Source organism: Accipiter gentilis, chromosome 7, assembly GCF_929443795.1.
Source record: "Accipiter gentilis chromosome 7, bAccGen1.1, whole genome shotgun sequence".
In the NCBI taxonomy this organism is placed as follows: domain Eukaryota; kingdom Metazoa; phylum Chordata; class Aves; order Accipitriformes; family Accipitridae; genus Astur; species Astur gentilis.
The window spans coordinates 40745379-40764122 of record NC_064886.1 but is presented as its reverse complement, the minus strand read 5'-3'; the positions used below and the strand labels follow the sequence as shown (position 1 = coordinate 40764122).

General features: G+C 44.5%; 1 protein-coding gene across 1 annotated transcript; it reads right to left on the bottom strand.

Moving 5' to 3' along the window:
• Window positions 1-86: 86 nt before the first annotated feature.
• Window positions 87-16776, bottom strand: KLHL36 (kelch like family member 36). Its single transcript, XM_049805583.1, is given in 6 exon segments — window positions 87-3568; window positions 9995-10152; window positions 10961-12034; window positions 15925-16006; window positions 16271-16363; window positions 16365-16776. Coding segments are annotated over 6 exon segments (2064 nt in total). The 5' UTR covers window positions 16466-16776; the 3' UTR covers window positions 87-3012.
• Window positions 16777-18744: the final 1968 nt, after the last annotated feature.

Below are 18744 nucleotides of genomic sequence, written 5' to 3'. Positions count from 1 at the left end.
AAAATAACTGCACAACTACTTCTTTCCAATTTATCAAAAAGGAGAACCTCAATTAAATCAATACACAAGTCACACAGTGATGAATATAATATTCTAAACTGGATTTATTGTTTCCAGACATTAATGTAATACATAAACACATTAAAAGGGGGGATATATTAACAAGCAACCCATTAACAGAAACAAAGCAAGTCCTTGAAATTTTTGTTCTATACTTACACATGAAAATGTCCCAGAAAGTTAAGTAGTTGTCAGTCAACATAGCAAGGATTTCAGATATTAAAAAAAACCCCAAAGAACTCATTAATGAGTTTGTCATAACCAAAATGTTTGTTTTGTTTTTGTGTTTGTTGTTGTTTGGGTTTTTTTAATTTATTTTTAGGATAAAAAAAAAAGAATAACCATTACCTCATGCAGTGTACAAAGGCTTTAAAACAAATCCATTAATGCAAATGAACAACTAACTCCTGGGGCTTTTTTAAAAAAAAAAAAAAAAAAAAAAAAAAAAAAAAAAAAAAAGGCAAACCAAAAAAATACCTCAGGGAGTTTCACAAAATTAATTTCAACTAGTTTTCTTAAATTCTTTCTTAGCACTGAAGAAGAAACCTGTAGCTTTCTTGCACTCCAGAAATTTATTCAGAGGTACCTCTTTCAATACAAACATGTTCTTCCAATATATGAGTTCTTTAATTTACAAGAGCTTCAAATGAAATTAAGTGCAAAAATGTTTTCTTAGTGTTTTCCAATTATTGAGGTAAATAGTTAAAAAAAAAAAAAAAAGGCGGATAGCAGGATCCCAACTATACGTACACCAGATGGGGAAAAAAAAAAAAAAGGCAAACGTGAAATACAAGGTTATCGTGCATAAGGGAGATGTGAAAAGATTGAGGAAGAAATAACAGCAACAATCGACGGTTGCCCAGCAGAACTTTAAACCAAAGCCCTTGAAATCCACTCAGCAGATCACCAATAGCTGAAAATAAAGCGTGTTTATTAGCATGTCTGGCGAGCTGGACTATTGGGGAAGAGGCCGTACAATAGTCACAATTATAGCTGACTGCCTGACAATGCTGAGAATGTAAATGCGGCTGTAACAGCTGCGTCGCATCCCAACGAACTACACAAAGACTAAAAGATCCATCAAATGATGAGCTCCTGACGGCAACAACGGGGTCACAATTACAGAGCAGTAGCTTCTATACTAAATAATATAATATATGGCAAACAAGAGACTGAGTTAGCAAAACGTGTTATAAAAAAGTATAAAAGTTGTTTTTAAAAACTTTCTAAAAATTTCTTCTTTTGGGAAGGAGGAATATTAACCTGTGGCCTGGCATTATTACAATAATTGAAGTGGTTGTATCAGATTGCTGGTGATCGACTTCTTCCAAATCAGAGGTGCGTTTGTAAAATGCCCCAGGGTGAATGCCTGAAAGCTGGCCAGACAGTCGGGGAATTTTAATATCTGCAGCAGAATCAGCTGTGTTTGTAGAGGGTGGACTAACACTTGGGTCAGAAATCTCTTTACTTGGTATGCGGAGGATACTGTGACACAGAGGATCTAACAGACAATTTTCAGTTCAGTCCCACTGTCTGGATCCCAAACACAGTCCTGAGTATATTTTGGATTTCTTCCTTTTGAGCCTGTCTCGCTGGGGAAGGTGTTCGGTTGCATGCCTGATGAGCCGTGGCTTTGAGTCCCAGCCAAATCCATCAGAAAAGGCTAATCTGATGAAAAGACATTGTGAACTTGAAAACAAAAAAAGTAAGAGGAGGAAAGTGTGAGCTATTAGCTCAGGTAAAAAAACAAGTTGCTGTTCTTCCAGATTACCGAACCCCAATTAATCATCCTCAGTTGATAAGCTTTTTGACAGCAGACCAGTCTCGTACGGGCCCCTGCTCACACTGGCTATTAGCAGTGACCACGGTGAGGCTTGAGTTAAATGGAGTGGATCCCAGCTTCTACAGCCCGGTAGAGCTGGGGAGGGATATCTTCTTGCTTCAAGTTCACCTGCAGGATCCTCCCACCATTTCTCCCCGCTGTTACCCTAATTCAGCAAACCCCAAACTCGCAGTGAGCTCTATCAGTTCCATCCGCTTTGAAGCCCAAGGCAAACTGCACAGTTTCCATCCAAATCCTCAAATCTTCTTTCAAGTTCTTTGATAAATTCCCCCCCCCCCCCCCCCCCGCCCCTTCCAGGACATGTTTTAAAGCCCAGGAAAAACCTGCTATTGTATTTGGATATGAAAAGTGCCACAACAAGGGATGCAAAAGACATCTCACCTTTCCTAGATTTCCAAGTTCCCAATGCTGTCAATCCAAGCCCAGGTCAATCTCATCGACTCTTTAGCCACACAATAAGGTCGTCTTAATCTTAAGAGTACAGTGGAGTTACTCACTTTTCAAGCTGATCTGACCTGCATTCACCAAAAGCAACATTCTCTTTGAACTCTCACATTCCAGAAATCTGATACTAACAGCTCAAGAATGTATTGTAAATGAAATTTAACGTTATAAAAATTAAAGATTTAAAACATCGAAGATCCATTTCATTTTTTCTTAGCAGTTGCTTCTGAACTCCTTTGAACTGCTCTGTAACTTCAAACCAGACACTGACTATTCTGCCTCCTCCCCCTTGACATTATCATCTCGGCCACAGATTCAACCTTATTTTAAAAATGTTGATATAATAAGATATATGTGGAAATGCCATGAACCACAGAAGTAAAAGACTAAGCCTTAACATTCAGGAGAGCAGCATAACCTCTCTTGCCATACCTCCCCTTATATAGTAGGAGGGGTTTTTTTTTTGGTTTCTTTCGTTGTTTTTATCTTAAACATGAGCTTAATCCAAAAAACACATTCAACTGTACATTTCTGAGGCTTCAGAATATGCTTCCCCCCCCCCCCCCACATTTAAAAAGAAAAAGAAAGAATCAAGGTTAGATAGAAATGATTAAATACAAGGTTCTTTTGGAGTCCACCATCAAAGAGTGGTTTTCCAGAAGTAGTCATCTTCCTCGATCTTGATGTTTTTTTGTTTTCGTCTTTTTCTTTTTGTCCTCTGTTTTGGGTTTCAATGCACAGACACACGCAGACACACCAGCAATTGCTTTGGGTAGGTCAGTTCCTTTGTACCACTTATTTTTCTCTTTATCATAAACCTGGACTGTTTTGGAGAAGACTGTTTCTTCCCAGCTGTAGCCTCCGAGGATATAAATCTTGCCTTCCCAAACTGCCACCCCTGACTCACTGTTTGCTTGCAGCAGAGGAGCAACTCTGGTCCACTGGTTACATTGAGGACTGTACGACTCCACACTCAGAATGTCAAAACGAGCCATGGTTTCTATGTTGTCATCACTGCCACCGATGGAGTAGATGTTGTCCTGTAAGGTGCACATGCTGTGCCAACCTCGGGCAGTGATCATTGGCCTCTTCTCCTCCCAGACATCCGTGCGGTAATCATAACACAGCAGGTTTTTTCTATAGGGGCCAATTTGGTAATCATGGCCTCCTGAAATGTACACAAATTCCTTGTAGACTGTTCCAGCATGGCCATAGGTAAACCTAGGACAGGCAAACAAAAATGATCCGACTTGGTACTCACAGATTTTATCAAGATACACAAGCATTCAACAAGGACTGGTACTGAAGAAGAAAATAAACAGTAACTAAAGACAGAAGAATCCCTAATCCTGTCAGTTACCCAGTAACTATTCTTATTCATACCGCTTCACCCTGCGCTGCAGAGTGCTAAGGTACGACAATCACTTTTTAAGGCATCCTTTTCATACCTGGTCGCTACAGAGCGCTAAGGTATGACAATCACTTTTTAAGGCATCCTCTACAGTGTGTCATACAACAGAAGTAACCCATCCTGCTCTAGTTGGCATGGCCTTCACTCCCATTTTCCTGCTCCAGTGCTTGGGTTGGATCAGTCTGAGAGGGCCAGAGAGGAAAAAATCCACATCTCAGCAAGGGTTTCTATGACAGAAAGAGGAAATAATCATGATACCTCTCAGACTTACCAGTAGCAATTAACCAAGAAAAACCAACAAGAAAACTACTGCTGCCTTCCCCTTCCACAGCTTCAGGATCATGAATCACGTTTCTTACCCACTAGCATTCACAGCCCAGTATATTTGCAGTCATGATACACGTAGTGTCCTTTTCATGAGCTATCCATCTGCTCTACCACTTCTGCTATACAGGTGATAACTTCTTTGGTCACCCCAAGACAAGGCAACAGACCTCAGTCAACCATAGATCAGAGTCCATGTTTGAAGTAAGACAAAATGAGATGGTAGAACCAACATCATGTACATGGTTTCCACAGGGCAGGGCAGAGAGAAAACCCCTTTGATCAGCTATAATAAAGCCACTACAAACCTAACGAGGCTGTTCTTAACTTCACACTAGGATATTCCCAACCAAACCCCTTTGAGCTCTTAGAAGTGGAATGCTAAGGCGAGGGACAGCCTCAGCTTCTTTGAACATACCCTTCCTGCACATGCCTTTTTTTCTTTTTTCAGGTGTGGGGGGTGTCAAAAGATGTAGCTGCAGCACCAGCCACAGCAAACTGGCTCACACATCCATACAAAGAGCCCAAACAATTTAATACCCATAGGGATGCTGATTAATATACTCATCAGCCTGCACTCAGAAGCCTCTACTACCATCCTTTGTAGTCAAGGACTCAAGACAACTCAACTTCTATGGCAGACAAACCTACGTTACCATTACTTTAGCCTGGAATGCTTTTGAACCATGCCTGAACACGCTCAAAACTCGATGTGGATAGAACCTTAAGCTGTTTTTATTTCGCATGGTAATAGTTTCTCTCAGCTACACAAACAGTATCATAACTTCTTCCACACGCCTAAGTGCCAAGCACTTTTGTGCCAAGGGAAAAGGTGGAAAAGAAAAGAAAACCCACATTTACCCTGAAAGCACAACACTTCTGAGAAAAGCTAAAAGACGTTTATTATCCTAGATGCCTCCCTGACCAGTGTCTGAATCAGATATTTTAACAGGCTCCTGCTACAAGAAACAGAAAAAGCCTTGACACATTTGGCCTAAGAATGCCGAGTGACCAGGACAGACCTTTCAACTACAGAGGCTGGAGCACCATCTCTGGAGACGTTGCAGAGATGACTTCAGAACTGTACTATTCCTTAGCCACTCATGAAAAAGAAAGAAAGGAAAAAGAGAGGACTAAGGTATAGTTATGAGACTTGATAAACTCAAAAATTCCACAGCTCACATAGAAGGCTAACCATGGAAGCATATAACTCACACTCAGTGCTTCTGTTTGACATGAAATACCCTGAGCACGTGCACTCCAGCTTTCGCACCTGCCAGAAATGCTATGGCAGGTGTAGTGTACATAGATGCTGCTCTACTGTGTTTGTGGTCTCTTACAGACAAGAACTGGGAAAACATGTCTCCAGTGGCACCCAGTCGGGTTGCTAGAGTCTTTGCTTCTCTATATACACAGGAATGGGTCTTAAAAAGTAGACTACCTATCTGGGAAGTGGGATGGACAGCTTGAATTCATTTCCTTTTTCAAACTGCACTAGATTTTAAACCCACATCTAACCAACAAGCTACCTGGAGGACGTGCAGTGCACTCCACAGTGGAGGCAGTGTCAGGTAACAGGCAGTTTTAAGGAGTCAGAAGGAGAAGAGTACAAGGACACTGAATCCAGCACAAAGCTCAGGGTTATTGTACTGCTGATAGCAATCACATTACATTCAGCATTTGAAAAAAAAAATTAAAATGACCTTAAGTTACAAAAAACTTGAGTGACCTTTGGAGAAGTAGGTTAAATGTTTTCCTATGCTAACTGAAAAGTGGAATTCTGTACACATAAGCAAGCAATAGATATTTTCTCTCAAGCGCATGCATGCAATCTAGCTACAGAAAAAGCACTGATGCTTTTCTTTTTGCCTCAATCAATGACTATATCTAGCGAACAGCAATAGCTACAGGAGTAATCTGAAAGAGGCAATCACATCTGAAGCATCAAATCAACCATCAATTTGTTGTTTTACCAATATAGGGAGATTACCTGTTGAAATACACTAGAGGTGTTTCACTTTGCCTGACTTCTGAAAAGCTCATCCAAAATTGCACATACCCGGCTCTACATTAATAGAAAATTGCATGAAATATAATGCAGAAATTGGAAACAATCAATAAGAATCCTTCTGCAAGCCGTATGGCTTATATGGAGGCATTTCTAAACATGCAGCAGAACAGGACACTTCAATAGAGTGAGTCCAGACATCCTCCAACGGAAAGCATCGAGCGTTTTGGCAGCGTTATCTGTAAGAGTGGCCAGATAAAGATAGAGGCATTAAGGAGAAAGAAGTTTCAATTCAGAACATCTTCTAGAGCCAGTTGCCGATTTTTAATAACTTGCCTAGATACAATGCTGCAAAAATGACAGTTTCTGACACAGTAACAGCATTCGGTAAATGCTAGAAAATCTACCATTTGTTTTCTTAAACAGAAGAACACTTGGCCTAACTCGATAAAGCTTTGGGAATCCCCTACTGCAACCAAAGTCCAGGCGAGCTGTGGTTGCTCTGAATCTCGGTGTCCACCTGTTGCAACCCTGCAAGATCATGACACAACTAGCAGAGCAGATACCATCATTCGTCAACCTGTTCCGACACATTTCCTCATACAACTGCTTTCAGTTGTTCTGCCAAACTTTAACCTAGGGCCACTCAATTAATTTCACTGATGTCTGCAGCAGACTTTTTCATGGTCTATCCAAGATGAGAACACACTGCACCAACTTCTGCTCTGCCAAGCTTGTCAGCCACTGCTGCTCCCTTCCGGGCTAGAAACTATGGCAGCAGCTGCTCCCAAAGAGCCTGGGAAAATGGTGAAAAAAATATAGGACCTCTCTGAAGAATGGGAAAGGTATCCCACAACCAAGGACCTGAATGAGAGTCAGGCAAAATTCACTTGTAGCAGACTTGGACCGGGTCCACCCTTTAGATAGCTTGGCTGAGGTTTTCCACGTCAAGCACCTGCCTCAAGAGGCTGTGTTTTCTTCTTCAGTAAGACAGCATTATTTCAGTCAAAACAGCTCAGCTCCTTCCAAGTAAGTGGTTAGGGAAAACAACGTGTTGTTTTGACCATGTTGGGGTGGGAAGGGGGGGGTGGGGAGAACAGATAAAACAGAACTTGCAAAGCTCTTCCTTAGAGCAGCATGATTGTGCCTGTGTACAGCAACATGGACTCAGGATTTGGCAGAGGACAGGAGGCATGTGTATTCAAGGACGCAACCATTGCCTTTCGCCTGAAAATCTCCACACGTGTGGCAAGCTATAACCCTTGGGAAGAAAAAAAACGTAAAACCATTTTCTGCACGTTCAGAGTGGAAGCTTTAACAAAGATAACATCTGAGAGCCCAAACCCACACAGCTCGAATGGAACTACGCAAGCCTACACCCCAGAATGACCTCGACATGTGCCTATTACTCCAGGGAATAGTTTTCCAGGCAGCTGCTGGCTTAGAGCAGTCAGAAACACCACCAGAGCTGCGGGCAGGGAGCCTGCTTCTGGTGGCCATGCACCCAAGAGGACAAGAAGGCTGCATGTGTTCTCTTCAGAGGGAAGAAGACAGAAAAATGCAGGAAACGAGGCAGCTATGTTGGGACATGTTGCCTGATCAGGCAATCAGGAAGCAGAGGATTGGAGCTTCTGATTTCCTCTGCATGAGGAGAAAAGACTTGCTGCTGGTATAGGGCTGGGGAAGATGTTATTTGGGTAAAAAGAGTAACTAAAATCAGTTTGAGGAACAAAAGCATGTGGTGGGGAGGAAAACGGATCAGATCGAGAGTGTGTTGAAGGGAAGACAGGAGTACACAGAAGGAACTGTAGCTAGCATGCTTTCTTCTAGTCTTGAACAGATTACAAAATTCTCTCTCATCCTTCCTTTGCTGTCAGCAAATCCATCTGAAGTACATCAGGAAAGTTCTGCCCAGATCCCTTCCAGCAGCCACCCACACCTGCCAGAGCCACACCTCTGAGCTCAAGCAGCATTCGCTTGTCCCTGCATTCAGAAGGTTTCTTTCTGTTGTCCACCTCTGCGCTCATTTTTGCCTTTTGAAACCTGTATAAAATTTTTTTAGCTTTATTCCTTCTGTGCAAGAAAACGGTTGGTGCAAACAATATAGTGCCCAACGCAAGAGCTCCCCAAAAGGAGAAAGAGGGCTGAAAAGACAGAAAATCTGAAGGCAGTAAGTGTCCATTAAGATATAACTGAAGACATATTGACACACAAGAGAGCAGCTACATGGAAAACTGGGAAACTATCTGGTTCGCTATGCAGCTGCACAATCACCTGAGGTGGCACAAGGGACAGTTAGCACGGGACGAGGACAGAGCAGGCAGGAAAAGAGGATGCAGAACTATTTTTTGGGGATGCAACAATAACTTAAAATAGTGGCTGTACTACAGCCTAACCATGCAGTTTAGCAACCAGCTAAGTCAGTGCAAGTGGGGTCTATCCCATAAGGGGGACTTCTGCCTCGTCCAAGCGGATCAGCTAGACATTCTAATACAAAATTAACACCCCCACGTCAAAGTTCACTTTTAAATGCTGCACCTGAAAATTCCCAAAGCCAACACACATGTAGCAGTAGGAACATGCAGAAAAACTGCCTCTTTTCAGACAGCTTGCAGTCTGCAAGCTTCCCCAGGACTACTTACGTGCTGGGAAAAAAAATATCCATACCAGTTCTAAGGTGAGTGTTTTTCTAACAACATACAAGGCAGTCAGGTCACATCTACATTTCTTTGAAAAATGTTTTAAAAAAAAAAAAAAAGAAAAACAGCTGTGCTATAATTTCTGTGAGATGTTACTGGGATCTCACAGGTCACGCCAATTAACAGAAGGGCTTAGGAACTGAAGATACTCTTATACACAGCTTCCCAGGAAAGATTGTGGTGTTCAGCCTCAACTCCTAGATCTGCTTATGTGAGCAGAAATAAAACGGAAAAAAGCATCCTGCTTCTGAAGAGCACTCGAGCCCAGCTGTTAGCCTGGATCAGACTCGCATTGCAGCACCTGCCCAAAATAGAATTGGGCAACAGGCTTCTGTGCCTTCACTGGCTGCCTATGGCTCTGCAGCTCTGCAGCTAAGGGAATAAGGGAAAAAAGGCCTCAACTCTAAAAGCAAATTGCAAGTATCCTGTTCGTGATGCCAGTAAGAAAGCAAGTACTGCTGCTGAAGGTGCAGGTTTCAGATGTCATGAAAATACCATCCGTATAGCCAATACTCCCGTAATTTCCATGAATGTGAAATATTACTAAATCTGAATAGCTGTTTGCAAATGAAATGCTTTCGTACCATTCTTACGAAGTCACCACTTAAATGTTGATTCAAAATACTAGCAATGTCCTGTGCTGCTATTACAAGAAGAGCTGCAGTACTAAAGCCTCTCAGAAGTAGAGCAGCTGTTTTAATTCAGACTGAGAGAAAGAGAGGTCACATTTGCCAGGGTTACCTAAATAAAGTGGTTTATCTGCAAGAGCCAACCTGAGCAGCCAAACAGAGAGAAACACCTTACAAGGAAAACAATCACACCAAGGTGACAAAGTAAGGCTAAACAAATTATAAAAGCCTTTGATCAAGATCTAAACAGTGCCTCTGAAAAGGTTCAACTCCAAGTGACCTCAGGAAAAATATTTTAAGAATAGTAGAGCAAAATTACAAAAGCTCTCCCTCCCATGCTTCAGACGTACCTCGGGACAAAAATTAAAACCAATCAAGCTGGCATGAGGCACACTGCCTGGAAGAGCTGGTTGCTCAAATACCAAATGCTGAGATGGTTTGTTACTTGCTGATACCACATTGGTTATATATTCCCTTGCCTCCCTTCTAGGGATACCCATTCATCACCTGAAGTCACATAAGCTCCCTTTACTACCGTCTTCAAACACAAGATAACTTTCTGAACAAGTCCATTACCTGGGCAAGCCTGCTATATAGGACCACGAATCCTTCTGAGGGCTGTAGGTCTCAACTGAAGAAAGTGCCCCATTTTCATTCCTGCCACCAACAGCTACCAGCATGTCGGTAATAGCTCCCAGGTAGAAATCTACACGGCGTTGTCTCATGGAGGCAACCTGTCAAAAAAAAAACCAAACATGCTGACATCTTCAAACATCTGGTAAGCAAGCTGACTTAAGGTATATTCATGAGGCTAGGATAGTTGCTTCTTCCCATTTATTTGGAAAAGAGAGCTACTGGTTTTGGCTGTTATATTCATAAAATACTTTTTGTTTTTCTGCAGTAGGATGTTACAGAGCATTCATTTTCAAAAAAGGGGACAACAGGAAGCATCTAAGAGACAGGTTACTCTACAAATGTTTGTGTTACATGGGCGTCCTTCCAAAACTCTGCAAGAAACATATATTGGAATCACTCAAAACCACAACCGAACCACACAGGATGACTGGTTCTTATAGGAACCTGCACTGGCTGCAGGGTTTTATAGCAGGACTGGAAGTGAATAGCTTGTTCTAAGAGACATTTAGCACAGAGACATTTGCTTTTTGCATCAGACCCATTTTTTATTTAGTTGTATGTGCTACTGCTTGAGAAACATGAACACCTCCATAAGTCCATTCTAGCATTATTCCCAAAAGTAATCTAAAGAGTTGCAGGTGGCTGCTGACCAGGAACTTCACAGGTGAGATGCCCAAATCCCAAGTGAAGTTAAGAATCTGCCCCAAACTCTTTTGTTGTTTGTGTAACTTAAGCATTCCCACAAAGGATTCAAGTAGCTGCTTTTCAACTTAACTAACTTGAACTTCCATTTCCAAGTGTTGCTATGTTGGCTATTCTAATGAGCCCCGTCCTTCCACCAAAAAGAAGAAAACACTCTAAACATTAAGGACTTTAAACAGAGAAATAATACAGCATAAGTCTCACCTTTATCCACTGGTTACAGCGGGGATCATACCTATATAGGAGATTTGAAGCTGCATCCCCTCCATTGTCTCTTGAAAAGCTGCCTCCAGCTATGAAGATGAAGCCTCCCAAGACTGCAACACAGTGGTGACTTCGTCTGGCTGGGAGAGGGGTTTCTGCCACCCACTGCCCCTTTCTGATGTCCAAGAAGCAGGTATCATCACTCAGTTCCAGGCACCGTTCGGAAACCTCCCCACCCACAAAGAGGAGCCTTTCCTCACAGGTCCGCAGGGCTGTGCGTTTGTTCTGCAGCACTGGCTGAGCCGTGACGTTATTATGATAGTTCACTGCCTCCTCTATAAACCCCTCACAGTTTGCTTCTTTGGGAAGAAGAGAGCAGACAGCAGGCTTGACTCGATGGAGGAGATCACTTTTAGGTATCAAGGGAAAATGAATGTTATCCAGAACCTGGTAAGCCTCATTCTCCCTTTCTGGGTACTGGGTAAGCCACTGCAAGGCAGCCTGCAGCAAGTCATGCTCACACTCCTGCTGCACGTTGCTGCTGTCCAGGTATTGGCACAACTTCTGCAAGGAAATGTTCTGCAGGAAGTCCGGGGTGAAAGACAGCGTGCCGAAGTTCTGCAAGATGAAAGAATCAATGTAGGAGTCAAGGCGCTTCAGGTTGTAAATAGAGGCTAGCTCCTGCAGGTACAAGTAGTTCTCCTCGCTGACTTCATTCTCCAGATACTCACAACAGAAGTCAACCACCTTCCAGATCTGCAGCAGGTGAGCTGTTTCGAGCACATAGTCGATATTGCCTCCATCTAAAGACAGCTCACTGCCGTAAAGGAAATCCACCACAGCCTTCAGACCAATGTAAGAGGCTCCAAAAAGTTCAACCTCTTTTTGGTGGGCTTCTCGCATACCAATGGTGAACATAGAGTTGAAGTAGTCACTGCAAACAGCGAGGAGGTTCCGATGGGCAGGGACTCTCTGTTCATCCACCACTAGGACAATGTCACAGAAGAGGCCGCGGTGCCTCTGCTCATTCAGGCTCTGAAGAACTAGACTAGAGTGGTCATCCCATCTGTACACCTGGAATAAAAAAACCCAGTATCAGGCAGATGTTATCTTCACCAAGACAAATTTCAGTGTGCACAAAGTGTTTTTGCATTAGATGTAGTCATACACGAGAGCGAGCAAACTTACTTGTGTTGCACGTTTGTAATAAATTCTGACTTGAAACAGTTAGCAAGCAATGTAGTATGAGCCCAAGCTCCTCACCTTCACTTTGAAAGGCCTATGCAGACTTTTACTGCTTCCTACTCGCCCTTTTTTTTTTTTTTTTTTTATAATTTACTCCTACCTCCTCCACAACGCTGCATCCAAACCTCCTCCCTGATGATTTATACAGGCGCAATTTTCTGAAACTCTTCCACTCATTGTCTTCGAGACATCTTGCTGACATTTCCTTTCTTACTTGTCCCCCAAATGACTCCTTACAGAGTTCTTCTCAACTAAGCTACTCACTAAATATTTGGAGTGGGAGACACACATGCAGCAGTATGCCAAATTTTCATTCAGCCCATGTATTGTTTGGGTTAGTGCTTACTTGACAGCTACCCCCTCTTAAATCTTTTCAGAACTCTAAGCTCGTTAGGGTAAAATCCTTTTCTTTCTTTCCATATTATTCCAGGCACACACACTGCATTCAAAAATAATAGCTGTTTATTTATGTGCAAAGCCACACATGCGGACAACTTATTCCCAGAAGACTTCTACTTGCTTCCAGAAGCCGAGGTAGTTTTTGTTTTAATGAATATGACTAAGTATTTTTCTTCTAAAGAAAGGGGAAAATGCCCTCAGAACATGTCCATTAAGTGCCCTTCTGGGATCCCTCTGGTCCAGACATTCTTCCTACCGGCTCCGGATGTGCCACAGAGCTTTTGAGGCAACCAGTGTTTGCCTCTTTCTCACAGACTCACAGTACCAGTCCTAAGAAGAACCAAAATGGAAATGTTTTGCTACCCCTTGAATGTCCTGCAGAACACGTATTGAAAGGGCTGGTCACCCCAGTATGTCAAGCAATGCAGCTTCTAGGACCATCTTTCCAGAGGAATGGAATGCTCGATGGTACAGTCAGCTACCTTGTGATGTCTCTTAATAAAAGCCAGGTTAAGTTAAATGCAAATACTTAACTTTAATTACCAAATCCAAAACGGGCAGAGTTGCAGAGCCTGTAAGAACATGTAAGAGCAATGAAAGGAGGTGGAAAGGAAGCACATCTTTGTATCGTACCTAAGTTAGCTCTGAACAGTTCTGGCTGTAGGACCCTGGGTCCTGCCCGGTTCTACACCCTCAGACTGCATTCCCAGAAGTGACGCCCTGAAAAGGTGTCTCAGTCCGTATCTACTTCGAAAACAGTCACACAGATAGCCCGAGGTCTCTTCACGCCTCTCAGGCATTCAACCTTTCCTTCACCAAACTGTCGCTTCTCCTAGAAATCCTAACTATCTGTGGCTTTCCTGGTTTCCCAAACAGAAAGCACATGATTATTGCTGTCTGGCCTAAGCCATTAATGGGTTGGCTAAATCACGGTGAGACAACCTCTCTACCCACCTGGATGGGACAGGTCCAAGTCCTCAAGCCAGATTTTTTCCCCTGTGCACAACCCTCACTCTAGATATGCATCCTGTGTACAGAATTTGGTAAATGTACTTTTATACGATGAGATAATGAGGATTAATGCACACAGCTCACCACTGTCCAGACGTGATGGCAGCCAATCATCCTGAGCTAATACCAACCTTGGGAGCCTGACCTCCCACATCTGCCTTTTAGCAGTCAGTGGTATAGCAACAGGCAGTCCGCCAAAGATGAGACCCAAATTAATAACCAAATGTGCTGCTCTTAGCGCGATATCCCAGTGGTTTCTCTTTAGTTTCGCTTACGCTCTTTTCCAAACAATGGAGGCTACGCTGCCAAAAAGACTTCTGTTGGAGTAACTTTGTACATGCAAGTGTACAGAGTTAAACCAACCTAAGTGAAGAGGCTTCAATAATTGTAAGTTTTCTGGGCCAAAACTCTTTAATTTGCCTTATACTCCTTGCCTCCTCATATCTCTGAACTTAAAAAGGAATCTATGGCATAGACAACAAAGTAACTTCCACTGAGGAATAAAACTGCCAGAGATCTGTAACAGAAAAAAATACAGGGTTTAAGGACTGTAAAGTTTTTTCTCTTCATTTTTCTGAGGTTGAGGAGCCCAAGCAGAGACCAGGGGACAGAGGAAGTGGGAAGAATAACAAATACGGCAAAGGACAAGCCACACATTTGTGGCAACTACGATAAAGGACAGTGTATGAACAGACAATAACTAACATCTTACAGCACCCTCTTCTGAATCTGACTCGTGGGGGACAGTTATTGGATTAAACTCAAAAACATATTCCCTCTCGCCTTTGTAAATTGGCTGATCATTTCTCTCTAATATTCTCTAATACCACCATCATGCATAACAAGATTACACTAGAATATAAGATTTGCCAGAGATCCCTATTTACTTAGCTGGCTGTCGAGTCAGCAGCATAATCCTGACTGCAAACACGCCTGACAACTTGTACTCCTAAAATCCTTGTTGCCATGTAGAACTGCTGCTACTTCAGAAATCAAGCATAAAATCATTACATATGGCACTGGATGGACTCAGAATATATTAACATATTTCAGCCACTTAGCAAGTTCATTCGTTCAGTGAGCACATAACGGAAGCTGATAGCTGCACATTTCAAAACCAAGACTAATTTTATACTAAACATGAACATCTTTCTCAAGCTATTTATATTCTGTAGAACAGCTTTAGCATTATCTAGTAATTTTAAGTTTAACAGATAGTGACAGCTGCTGTCTAAGCAAGAAAATAAAACAATGCTGTCAAGTTAATTAATTTTTAATGTGGTGTATTATTATTACATTCAGACTAAACCCTTCAAATGGTAGACAAGATCAGCACTGAGGGAAAGATTATATTGGCAGGGATGCATTTAAAAATTAGTCCTATTTATCTTTTATCAATTGTATTCGAACAGTATTTTAACTTCTTTCAGATTCAGCACAGATCTAATTTCTTTCAGATAGTTCATGCAGTACCACTACTCATCAGTGATGCAAAAGAAAATGAGATCTGTCTCATTCAACTTGCATAAGACAGATTCAGGCACTGAAAAGTTCTTCTCTTCCAGCTGTTGTTGGTAGTACGAGGTACTTGCTCTGCAGCATCTGTAACCTAGTGCTCGCACTAGAACAGAAAAGCAGCTTTCACCACTATGGAACAAAGTGAACATCATAATTACAGCTGATATTAACATCTTGTAAATCTTAGGTCATCGCCCTGATGACCTGCATAAAGAACTACCTAATGTGGACTTGTGTCAATTCCCAGCTAAAATCAACGTATTTGTGCAGACAAAGATTTTATACAAAGAAAATTAACCTCACAAACCTAAGAAAACATCTCAAGTTCACTAGAATAACTACTTGCAGGATCAAGTCTCCTATCTCGTACAAAACAGAGACTAAATCTAAAAAGTAATCCCAACTTTGCTTTTGTAACTAGCCTGGATTTTATGAGATGGATGAGTACAAAAAATTCCCAAGATAGACACATCGCATTTAATGACTGAATTTTTGGTGTAGAGAAAACACTGTGCTGCAGTGATGTGGGTTTCTTTTTTAAGTTATGAGTCACGGCGAGCAGATGCCCATTCGCTGCTGCTGCCTTTTTTTTTTTTTCAATCACTAGGTAGCAACTTCTTCTATCAAAAATATCTGGGCAGGTAGACCACCGTTTTCAAACCTTGTCTTAAAAGCCCAGAATATTCACATTCCTCCAAACCAGTCCATCCTAACGGAGAGCCTTTCCCCCCCTCCTGGTTATTTCTGTAACTTGCTTTTTTTTTTTGTAGGCAACACGTAAACGTACAAACCTTTGAGGATTCACTTATCTTGTGTGGACGACATATCCTGGTTTGCCTGGTTCCCTCCATGACAGGCTGATCCGCAGTACTTCTAGAACAAAAGCAAAGAAAAGATGTTAGCGGCATACCAATCCTATGCTAAAAACCCACACTGCGCTGAATAAATAACACAACGGAGACGACCTGCACATGCTAATCTGCAGTTCGACCACGTTCGGGCTCAAAAAAAAAAAAAATTTTTTTTTCGCTCCCCGATGTTGTTTTCTCGTGTTATTAACCCCGACTCGTGTCAACAAGCCAGCCGTACGACCGGGGACCGGCGCGGATCTCCCTGAGGGTGAAGTTATTTACTTACTGCTCGTTCTGGCTGCCGGGGCTGAAATCATTTCCTCGCCAGCGCCGGCAGGAGCCCGTCGCGGCCCCCCGCGGCCCGGGGGAGGCAGGTAGGAGCCGGGCGGCGGGGCAGCCCCTCGGTCCCGGCCCCTCTCCAGCCCAGCCGGCTGCACCGCGCAGCTCCCGCGCCCCGCCGAGACCCGCCGCGGCGGCTCATCCTCCGGCGGCCGGCCGGTCCTCCGGGAGCTGCATCGCCTGCGGTTTTTCGGGTTTTTTTGTTTTTTTTCTCCACAGCGGGGGGAAAGGGGCCTCGCAACCGGCCGTGCAGCCGCCCAAGGTCGTCGTCCTCCCGCGGAGGAAGAGCCGGGGGTTTACCGCAGCGAGGAGGCCCCGAGGGCGGCGGGCAGCCCCGCCGCCATGGCCGGCCCAGGAAATGCCGGCTGGATGGAGCGGGGAGGGACCGAGGCGGGGCGGGAAGCGGCGCCGGGCAGGGCCCGAGGAGGCTCCGGCGACCCCGTCGACAGCAAATGGCGGCCGGGCTCCCCCCCCCCCAAGGCCGCTGGGAGTTTCCCGCCTCGGAGGTGAGGAGGAGCGGCGGGTCCCGGCGGTGCCGCCGAGGCTGTCGCTGCGGCTGTGTGGTAGTCGGCGGGGTTATTCCGCAAATGTGCAGGTTGGGTGTGTTGTCTGTGGTGTGGGGGTGCGTTAAAGAACGGCGAGAAGGCCGCTCACCGCCTCGTCCACCCGCCTTGGCCGGCCGTGAATCTTATCTGACTGCAAAAATGCCTAGCCTGCAGCAATGCGTGCCGCTGTAGGACTTTTTCTCATCGATTAAGGCCCGGGAGGCTTAAAAGTTAACAAAAAAACACCTTGGCGAACAGCAGGGCTGACAGACAGCACGCCTCCTTCAGGGATGAAGACGCAAACACTTTGTCCACAGACCCTACCCAGTCCCATTTCAGTGCAGTGGTCTTCACTAAAACACAAGTAAAAAATCCCCTTTGTTAATCCAGAGATCCCGTGTCTCTTCCAGAGTTTATTATCAGGACAGCAGAGGCCGGCAAGATTGTGTCCAAGCTCCGTCTGCTCTCACCCAGGACAGCCCAGCTCGGACACGTGTCCCATGTGGTGACGGGGCAGCGGTCGCTGGCGTAAGACGACGTGTACAGCGTGGAGCAGCAGCATTTTAAACAAGGGGACTGTGCCAGGGCTGTTAGCACCTTCACCTACCCCGGCTGTCGTCCAGCCCTCTGCTGCAGGTAGCAGCATCCAGCCGGCTGCGTCTGTTCTTCATAGAATCACACAATGGTTCGGGTTGGAAGGGACCTTTAAAGGTCATCTAGTCCAACCCCCCTGCCACAAGCAGGGACATCTCCAACCGGATCGGGTTGCTCAGAGCTCCATCCAACCTGACCTAGAATGTTTCCAGGGATGGGGCATCTACCACCTCTCTGGGCAACCTGCTCCAGTGGTTCACCACCCTCATCGTAAAATATTTCTTCCTTATATCTAGTCTGAATCTCCCCTCTTTTAGTTTAAAACCATTACCCCTTGTCCTATCGCAACAGGCCCTGCTAAAATGTTTGTCCCCATCTTTCTCATCAGCCCCCTTAAGTACTGGAAGGCTGCATTAAGGTCTCCCTGGAGCCTTCTCTTTTCCAGGCTGAACAACCCCAACTCTCTCAGCCTGTCTTCATAGGGGAGGTGCTCCAGCCCTCTGATCATTTTCACGGCCCTCCTCTGGACCTGCTCCAACAGGTCCATGTCCTTCTTACGTTGGGGGCCCCAGAAATGGATGCAGTACTCCAGGTGGGATCTCACAAGAGCAGAGGGGGAGAATCCCCTTCCTCGACCTGCTGGTCACGCTTCTTTTGATGCAGCCCATGATTACAGTTGGCTTTCTGGGCTGCGAGCGCACATTCCCGGCTGGGAAATGCCTTGCTCGCGTCGGAGGCGGCCCAGGCGCACGGGCTCGGCCCGGCCTCTGCGCAGAGGCAGCGATGCACCCGACCACCACGCTCCGGACGACACAGCTGCTGCTGCTGGGCAGCAGCGGGGAGCCCCACCAGCCCCATGCGCGCCTCCGTGCCGGCTCACATCCAGCTTTTCGTCCACCAGTATCCCCAAGTCCTTCTCCGCAGGGCTGCTCTTTTTCAGCCACCCCAGAGATGATGGGTCTCTACTAATCTAACTGATTATCAAGTCTGAAGATAAGAAGCATTTTTTGCTAGCTTTGGTCTCTTCTGTAGCCCTTGTGACCACGGGGACCCAGGATAAAGACCTGCCATTCCTGGGCTGAGTGAAAAACCTACTTTGGTGACAGCCCTAATGGTAACTATGATCTGTAAATTCCTAGCAGCCTTTTCCTGAAAGAGAGTATTGTTCTCTCCATTATTTCCTCTGCTCCTGCACTGAAAAGACAGAGACAGAGAAGCAGGACTGGGGACAGCCACATAGAAAGATCAGAAAAAAAGCAAAAAGGTGTGATGGGAAAGAGCC